The 9663-nt window shown below is 46.8% G+C and overlaps 1 protein-coding gene and 1 long non-coding RNA gene across 7 annotated transcripts in view; both read left to right on the top strand.

Annotated features, from left to right (window-relative positions):
- The first annotated feature begins 8401 nt into the window (after positions 1–8401).
- The window catches only part of LOC138967688 (cAMP-dependent protein kinase catalytic subunit beta), a 135309-nt gene continuing 134047 nt past the window's right edge, over positions 8402–9663 (top strand). For 5 of the 6 annotated variants that reach the window (XM_070340329.1, XM_070340330.1, XM_070340332.1 and 2 more), the window contains exon 1: positions 8409–9300. In XM_070340329.1, coding sequence (XP_070196430.1) covers positions 9249–9300 — 52 coding nt within the window. In that variant the 5' untranslated portion in view covers positions 8409–9248. Of the gene's footprint in view, positions 9301–9663 lie in introns of all 6 variants that reach the window. The other variant, XM_070340335.1, reaches the window with a different exon arrangement.
- LOC138967689 (uncharacterized) overlaps positions 9392–9663 on the top strand; it is a 1037-nt gene continuing 765 nt past the window's right edge. The window contains exon 1 of the long non-coding RNA XR_011456023.1: positions 9392–9663. This exon is cut by the window's right edge and continues 279 nt beyond it. This is a non-coding gene — a long non-coding RNA (uncharacterized lncRNA).

The following is a 9663-nucleotide window of genomic DNA, read 5'->3' on the forward strand; positions in this document are numbered from 1 at the left end:
TGTAAATAAGGTTTACGGATTGAATGGGATTATCTGCCGTGTAATTATGTCCCTTGCCGTGTAATTATGTCCCGTGCCGTGTAATTATGTCCCTTGCCGTGTAATTATGTCCCTTGCAGATGGAGGTAAGGTTTGCGGAATCAATTGTATGACTGACTGACTGACTGACTGACTGACTTACTTACTTACTTAGGCCCTTACTGTCTCAGCCCCCAGCGGAGCATAGGCCGTTGTATGACATGTAGTTACGTCCCTTGAACGTGAAACTCAGCTTTACGGAATGAATCGAATTTCACAGTCAAATTGATCGCTTGCATTGTCATCACGATTTGATCTCAGTATCAACACACTGCCTTCCAAGGGTAAAGGCGATTGGCAAGTAGAAGATCACACTGCCTTCCAAGGGTAAAGGCGATTGGCAAGTAGAAGATCACACTGCCTTCCAAGGGTAAAGGCGATTGGCAAGTAGAAGATCACACTGCCTTCCAAGGGTAAAGGCGATTGGCAAGTAGAAGATCACACTGCCTTCCAAGGGTAAAGGCGATTGGCAAGTAGAAGATCACACTGCCTTCCAAGGGTAAAGGCGATTGGCAAGTAGAAGAACACGCTGCCGTCCAAGGGTAAAGGCGATTGGCAAGTAGAAGATCACACTGCCTTCCAAGGGTAAAGGCGATTGGCAAGTAGAAGATCACACTGCCTTCCAAGGGTAAAGGCGATTGGCAAGTAGAAGATCACACTGCCTTCCAAGGGTAAAGGCGATTGGCAAGTAGAAGATCACACTGCCTTCCAAGGGTAAAGGCGATTGGCAAGTAGAAGTACACACTGCCTTCCAAGGGTAAAGGCGATTGGCAAGTAGAAGATCACACTGCCTTCCAAGGGTAAAGGCGATTGGCAAGTAGAAGATCACACTGCCTCCCAAGGGTAAAGGCGATTGGCAAGTAGAAGATCACACTGCCTTCCAAGGGTAAAGGCGATTGGCAAGTAGAAGATCACACTGCCTTCCAAGGGTAAAGGCGATTGGCAAGTAGAAGATCACACTGCCTTCCAAGGGTAAAGGCGATTGGCAAGTAGAAGAACACCCTGCCTTCCAAGGGTAAAGGCGATTGGCAAGTAGAAGATCACACTGCCTTCCAAGGGTAAAGGCGATTGGCAAGTAGAAGATCACACTGCCTTCCAAGGGTAAAGGCGATTGGCAAGTAGAAGAACACACTGCCTTCCAAGGGTAAAGGCGATTGGCAAGTAGAAGATCACCCTGCCTTCCAAGGGTAAAGGCGATTGGCAAGTAGAAGATCACACTGCCTTCCAAGGGTAAAGGCGATTGGCAAGTAGAAGAACACCCTGCCTTCCAAGGGTAAAGGCGATTGGCAAGTAGAAGATCACACTGCCTTCCAAGGGTAAAGGCGATTGGCAAGTAGAAGAACACACTGCCTTCCAAGGGTAAAGGCGATTGGCAAGTAGAAGAACACCCTGCTTTCCAAGGGTAAAGGCGATTGGCAAGTAGAAGATCACACTGCCTTCCAAGGGTAAAGGCGATTGGCAAGTAGAAGATCACACTGCCTTCCAAGGGTAAAGGCGATTGGCAAGTAGAAGATCACACTGCCTTCCAAGGGTAAAGGCGATTGGCAAGTAGAAGATCACACTGCCTTCCAAGGGTAAAGGCGATTGGCAAGTAGAAGAACACCCTGCCTTCCAAGGGTAAAGGCGATTGGCAAGTAGAAGATCACACTGCCGTCCAAGGGTAAAGGCGATTGGCAAGTAGAAGATCACACTGCCTTCCAAGGGTAAAGGCGATTGGCAAGTAGAAGATCACACTGCCTTCCAAGGGTAAAGGCGATTGGCAAGTAGAAGATCACACTGCCTTCCAAGGGTAAAGGCGATTGGCAAGTAGAAGAACACCCTGCCTTCCAAGGGTAAAGGCGATTGGCAAGTAGAAGATCACACTGCCGTCCAAGGGTAAAGGCGATTGGCAAGTAGAAGATCACACTGCCTTCCAAGGGTAAAGGCGATTGGCAAGTAGAAGAACACCCTGCCTTCCAAGGGTAAAGGCGATTGGCAAGTAGAAGATCACACTGCCTTCCAAGGGTAAAGGCGATTGGCAAGTAGAAGATCACACTGCCTTCCAAGGGTAAAGGCGATTGGCAAGTAGAAGAACACACTGCCTTCCAAGGGTAAAGGCGATTGGCAAGTAGAAGATCACACTGCCTTCCAAGGGTAAAGGCGATTGGCAAGTAGAAGATCACACTGCCTTCCAAGGGTAAAGGCGATTGGCAAGTAGAAGATCACACTGCCTTCCACGGGTAAAGGCGATTGGCAAGTAGAAGAACACCCTGCCTTCCAAGGGTAAAGGCGATTGGCAAGTAGAAGATCACACTGCCTTCCAAGGGTAAAGGCGATTGGCAAGTAGAAGAACACCCTGCCTTCCAAGGGTAAAGGCGATTGGCAAGTAGAAGATCACACTGCCTTCCAAGGGTAAAGGCGATTGGCAAGTAGAAGATCACACTGCCTTCCAAGGGTAAAGGCGATTGGCAAGTAGAAGAACACCCTGCCTTCCAAGGGTAAAGGCGATTGGCAAGTAGAAGAACACACTGCCTTCCAAGCACAAGACCAAGTGCGCACGAAAAAGATCCTGTAATCCATGTCAGAGTTCGGTGGGTTATAGAAACACGAAAATACTCAGCATGCTTCCTCCGAAAGCGGCGTATGGCTGCCTAAATGGCGGGGTAAAAACGGTCATACACGTAAAAGCCGTGGGAGTTTCAGCCCATGAACGAACAAACAAACTGAAAGGAAAAAGACAGACCTGTAAAAATGACGTTAAATCAACGGTGTCAGAAAAAGACAGACCTGTAAAAATGACGTTAAATCAACGGTGTCAGAAAAAGACAGACCTGTAAAAATGACGTTAAATCAACGGTGTCAGAAAAAGACAGACCTGTAAAAATGACGTTAAATCAACGGTGTCAGAAAAAGACAGACCTGTAAAAATGACGTTAAATCAACGGTGTCAGAAAAAGACAGACCTGTAAAAATGACGTTAAATCAACGGTGTCAGAAAAAGACAGACCTGTAAAAATGACGTTAAATCAACGGTGTCAGAAAAAGACAGACCTGTAAAAATGACGTTAAATCAACGGTGTCAGAAAAAGACAGACCTGTAAAAATGACGTTAAATCAACGGTGTCAGAAAAAGACAGACCTGTAAAAATGACGTTAAATCAACGGTGTCAGAAAAAGACAGACCTGTAAAAATGACGTTAAATCAACGGTGTCAGAAAAAGACAGACCTGTAAAAATGACGTTAAATCAACGGTGTCAGAAAAAGACAGACCTGTAAAAATGACGTTAAATCAACGGTGTCAGAAAAAGACAGACCTGTAAAAATGACGTTAAATCAACGGTGTCAGAAAAAGACTGACCTGTAAAAATGACGTTAAATCAACGGTGTCAGAAAAAAACTGACCTGTAAAAATGACGTTAAATCAACGGTGTCAGAAAAAAACTGACCTGTAAAAATGACGTTAAATCAACGGTGTCAGAAAAAAACTGACCTGTAAAAATGACGTTAAATCAACGGTGTCAGAAAAAAACTGACCTGTAAAAATGACGTTAAATCAACGGTGTCAGAAAAAGACAGATAAAAGAAATCCTCAAATTCCTGAGGATACAGGCACCCCATGAAAGCAGCCACGAACATACTCACAGAGGCACACATGCTTGTGCAGATACTTTGCAAAAATATGAATTGAAAACCTGCATATGTGGTAATTTCTTTTTTGTGTGTGTGGCTTTATTGAATACTTCAGGCAGTGACTTTTCCCTGTCCAGTTTTCTCTTTCGTCTCTCTTACCCCTCGCTTACCCACCCCCTACCCCCTTACCCTCCACTCCCTTTACCCAGCCCCGACAGCACAAATTTGTAGTCTGCAAGGCAGAGTACACATTTTCTAAAAGGAAGACTACTCCTCTTCAATTATATCCAGAGATCTTCCAGCTGTCTCCACCATGAGACAAGTGGTCGAGTCTTATACCCCCTTTCCACACAACCGTTCTAGGTCCCGTTCCCATACCGACCAAGGAACGGTGCGAGCACGGGAGGGATCGGGACAGAACCGCAATGAACGTAACTGATCGTTAACGGAACTGCTTTAAACGGTAGGGTCGATTGGGACGGCTGAGTTTGGGCTGCATGTTCAAATTTTTAGCCGTTCCCCTCCCGATCAGAATGAACGGTAATGGAACCTCAACCCATCGGTAACGGAACGCTTGGATCGTTAAAGGAACTTAAAACAACGGTAACGCAACGGTAGCGCTCTAACACACTGAGTTGTCATACCCGCATTCCACACATCCGTTCTAGATCCCGTTCCTTTACCGACCAAGGACGGCTGCCACTATGGTCAGATGCTGCTGAAAGATGCCAAAAAACGGCCGTTTGCGCTGCGTTCCATTGTTGTGGCAGCATTCCTTGGTTGGTACGGGAACGGGACAAAGAACGATTGTGTGGAATGGGGGAATAACTTTTGACACCGACAAACTGAAGAATGAACAGATCTATGAGGTAACCGTCTCAATGGTCCAGGCTCAGGAAACAAAGAGTATATAATTATGGCCTGGGGCGATTGTAGCTTCCCTTCTTCGTGTCCGATAGACAAGGACAATAAATAGTAGAGCACAGTGCAATTTCAAGTTGGCATCTTCTCCACTGAAAGCTATAACCCAAAGACTGAAGACCAAAGTGCTTTACCCCACTTCTGACCCGAATTACCCCCCTCCTGCTAGGTACACGTGCACTCAAGTTAACCTCTGCTTTGACCTGTGTGCCAGAAGTCGGATGAGAGAGAGAGAGAGAGAGAGAGCGAGAGTGAGAGAGCGAGAGCGAGAGAGAGAGAGAGACACACACACACACACACACACACATAGACAGAGACAGACATAGAAAGACAGAAGCGGAGAGACTCAGAGGGAGACACAGACAAAGACATACATACAGAGAGAGAGAGAGAGAGAGAGAGAGAGAGAGAGAGAGAGAGAGAGAGAGAGAGAGAGAGAGAATTGAATTGAATTGAATTGAATTGAACTTTATTTAACAAGGATTAAGATTTAAGGCTACGCCTTTTCTTACAATCTGTCCTTGGGACGCATAGACACACAATTATATAATTAAAAAATTAAAAATTAAAAAGTTAAAAAGTTAACCAACAAAAGGAGGTCGGAAAACTTCAGCACGTGATAATAAAGAGAGAGAGAGAGAGAGAGAGAGAGAGAGAGAGAGAGAGAGAGAGAGAGAGAGAGAGAGAGAGAGAGAGAGAGAGAGAGAGAGAGAGAGAGAGAGAGAGAGAATTGAATTGAATTGAATTGAACTTTATTTAACAAGGATTAAGATTTAAGGCTACGCCTTTTCTTACAATCTGTCCTTGGGACGCATAGACACACAATTATATAATTAAAAAATTAAAAATTAAAAAGTTAAAAACTTAACCAACAAAACGAGGTCGGAAAACTTCAGCACGTGATAATAAAGATGACGATGACAGAGAGAGAAAGAGAGAGAGAGAGAGAGAGAGAGAGAGAGAGAGAGAGAGAGAGAGAGAGAGAGAGAGAGAGAGAGAGAGAGAGAGAGAGAGAGAGAGAGAGAGAGAGAGAGAGAGAGAGAGAAAACTGTAACTGATCTCGTGAGAAAAGCAACTGGTGTCAGAAAATCTGGTACGACACAGCAAGCCATGTGGCATTCTCAACGTACAGTTTGTTTGTTTGTTTGTTTGTTTGCTTAACGCCCAGCCGACCACAAAGGGCCATATCAGGACGGTGCTGCTTGGACATTTAACGTGCGCCACACACAAGACAGAAGTCGCAGCACAGGCTTCATGTCTCACCCAGTCACATTATTCTGACACCGGACCAACCAGTCCTAGCACTAACCCCATAATGCCAGACGCCAGGCGGAGCAGCCACTAGATTGCCAATTTTAAAGTCTTAGGTATGACCCGGCCGGGGTTCGAACCCACGACCTCCCGATCACGGGGCGGACGCCTTACCACTAGGCCAACCGTGCCGGTGCAGCGCCTGTGAGGTGCACCTTGTCACTGACCGGTCCGCGCCTGCCGGACAAACAGGGATTATCATACCTGTAACAGGTGCAAATGGATTAGCCAGGGATAAAGCACTTACCTGTATCAGAGACATACATACATTCTATCTATGTCTCTGCCTGTATACAATACAGCTCCCTACCTTGCAAGCCGCGAGGGCCTATCTGAGCTGTGCACACCGCGGCGAGGGTCGGGGCGAGGGTCGGGGCGAGGGTCGGGGCGAGGGTCGGGGTTACGTAAAGGTGGATCAAGTAGTTAAGGCTTTCATTGTTCTTTCACAAAAAGACAAAACGAAAAGCATGTTGATAAGGAAATTGTATATATATATATCTTATAGGGCTGCGTCAAAACATGCTCTGTGTGTGTGTGTGTGTGTGCGTGTGTGTGTGTGTGTGTGTGTGAGAAAGAGAGAAAGAGACAGACAGACAGACAGACAGACAGACAGACAGACAGACAGACAGACAGACAGACAGACAGACAGATGTTTTGGGATGGATTAATATACTATAGAGTAAAACAACAGGTGACTATGTCTACGACCATGGGGGATTTAGTATTGGCTGTAAGCGGGCCGGGTGTGGCGCCCTTCCGGCCCCGAGTGGTTCAGCCGGCCAGCACACTCCCAGTTGATTGGGACAAAAAACACAGCTCAGGCGGTTTGATCACGTCTTATCGAACCTCATTCACACGCGATATGCGGCTCATAATTCTCTGCTCCTTGCTTCACCGCACGGCGCTCACGTTGACTGACTTGCGGATAGCACGATATATCACTGGATCGATAGATCACTGGATCGATAGATCACTGGATCGATAGATCACTGGATCGATAGATCACTGGATCGATAGATCACTGGATCGATATAATATCACTGGATCGATGTATCACTTGATCGATATATCACTGGATTGATACCCGGTGCACCGCATTGACTATTTTGTGTGTGCAGGGTTTTGTTTTTTGTGTAGTCTGAGTTGAACTGAGTGTTGAGACCACGTCGGACTGTATTGGTGATCGTTGTGTTTGTAGTCTGAGTTGAACTGAGTGTTGAGACCACGTCGGACTGTATTGGTGATCGTTGTGTTTGTAGTCTGAGTTGAACTGAGTGCTGAGACCACGTCGGACTGTATTGGTGATCGTTGTGTTTGTAGTCTGAGTTGAACTGTGTGTTGAGACCACGTCGGACTGTATTGGTGATCGTTGTGTTTGTAGTCTGAGTTGAACTGAGTGTTGAGACCACGTCGGACTGTATTGGTGATCGTTGTGTTTGTAGTCTGAGTTGAACTGAGTGCTGAGACCACGTCGGACTGTATTGGTGATCGTTGTGTTTGGAGTCTGAGTTGAACTGTGTGTTGAGACCACGTCGGACTGTATTGGTGATCGTTGTGTTTGTAGTCTGAGTTGAACTGAGTGTTGAGACCACGTCGGACTGTATTGGTGATCGTTGTGTTTGTAGTCTGAGTTGAACTGAGTGTTGAGACCACGTCGGACTGTATTGGTGATCGTTGTGTTTGTAGTCTGAGTTGAACTGAGTGTAGAGACCACGTCGGACTGTATTGGTGATCGTTGTGTTTGTAGTCTGAGTTGAACTGAGTGTTGAGACCACGTCGGACTGTATTGGTGATCGTTGTGTTTGTAGTCTGAGTTGAACTGTGTGTTGAGACCACGTCGGACTGTGTTGGTGATCGTTGTGTTTGTAGTCTGAGTTGAACTGTGTGTTGAGACCACGTCGGACTGTATTGGTGATCGTTGTGTTTGTAGTCTGAGTTGAACTGTGTGTTGAGACCACGTCGGACTGTATTGGTGATCGTTGTGTTTGTAGTCTGAGTTGAACTGTGTGTTGAGACCACGTCGGACTGTATTGGTGATCGTTGTGTTTGTAGTCTGAGTTGAACTGAGTGCTGAGACCACGTCGGACTGTATTGGTGATCGTTGTGTTTGTAGTCTGAGTTGAACTGTGTGTTGAGACCACGTCGGACTGTATTGGTGATCGTTGTGTTTGTAGTCTCAGTTGAACTGTGTGTTGAGACCACGTCGGACTGTATTGGTGATCGTTGTGTTTGTAGTCTGAGTTGAACTGAGTGCTGAGACCACGTCGGACTGTATTGGTGATCGTTGTGTTTGTAGTCTGAGTTGAACTGAGTGCTGAGACCACGTCGGACTGTATTGGTGATCGTTGTGTTTGTAGTCTGAGTTGAACTGAGTGCTGAGACCACGTCGGACTGTATTGGTGATCGTTGTGTTTGTAGTCTGAGTTGAACTGAGTGTTGAGACCACGTCGGACTGTATTGGTGATCGTTGTGTTTGGAGTCTGAGTTGAACTGTGTGTTGAGACCACGTCGGACTGTATTGGTGATCGTTGTGTTTGTAGTCTGAGTTAAACTGAGTGTTGAGCCCCTGTATGGGCAATAGTTGTGTTTGGCGGACTGAGGTCTGAGTGACGTGCTGTGTTTGGCGGACTGAGGTCTGAGTGACGTGCTGTGTTTGGCGGACTGAGGTCTGAGTGACGTGCTGTGTTTGGCGGACTGAGGTCTGAGTGACGTGCTGTGTTTGGCGGACTGAGGTCTGAGTGACGTGTTGTGTTTGGCGGACTGAGGTCTGAGTGACGTGTTGTGTTTGGCGGACTGAGGTCTGAGTGACGTGTTGTGTGTGGCGGACTGAGGTCTGAGTGACGTGCTGTGTTTGGCGGACTGAGGTCTGAGTGACGTGTTGTGTTTGGCGGACTGAGGTCTGAGTGACGTGTTGTGTTTGGCGGACTGAGGTCTGAGTGACGTGCTGTGTTTGGCGGACTGAGGTCTGAGTGACGTGCTGTGTTTGGCGGACTGAGGTCTGAGTGACGTGTTGTGTTTGGCGGACTGAGGTCTGAGTGACGTGTTGTGTTTGGCGGACTGAGGTCTGAGTGACGTGTTGTGTTTGGCGGACTGAGGTCTGAGTGACGTGTTGTGTTTGGCGGACTGAGGTCTGAGTGACGTGTTGTGTTTGGCGGACTGAGGTCTGAGTGACGTGTTGTGTGTGGCGGACTGAGGTCTGAGTGACGTGCTGTGTGTGGCGGACTGAGGTCTGAGTGACGTGCTGTGTTTGGCGGACTGAGGTCTGAGTGACGTGCTGTGTGTGACGAGCGGTCAGTGGTCAGTGGTCAGTTGTCAGTCACACGGATAGATGACCATGCCGCCCGGGTCGGCACAGAAAGGCAAAGACGGTGCTGCCAAGTGTGAGTTGTTTCATTCCTTACTCTCTCTCTCTCTCTCTCTCTCTCTCTCTCTCTCTCTCTCTCTCTCTCTCTCTCTCTCTCTCTCTCTCTCTCTCTCTCTCTCTCTCTCTTGTTTTTTTCGTTCTTTCATTCTTTCTTGTCTTACTTTCCTTGTCGCTCAGTTGAATCAATCAATCAATCAATCAATATGAAGCTTATATAGCGCGTATTCCGTGGGTACAGTTCTAAGCGCTTGTCGAAGAGTTGTCAACACAGGACTAACAAAGAAACTAACATCTACAGACGGACACGAACCCTATCACACACTAGCAAACCCTGATAAACATACAACAAACAACTGTTTAACAACAATGTACACATCAA

This window comes from Littorina saxatilis, linkage group LG5, assembly GCF_037325665.1.
Source record: "Littorina saxatilis isolate snail1 linkage group LG5, US_GU_Lsax_2.0, whole genome shotgun sequence".
Classification (NCBI taxonomy): domain Eukaryota; kingdom Metazoa; phylum Mollusca; class Gastropoda; order Littorinimorpha; family Littorinidae; genus Littorina; species Littorina saxatilis.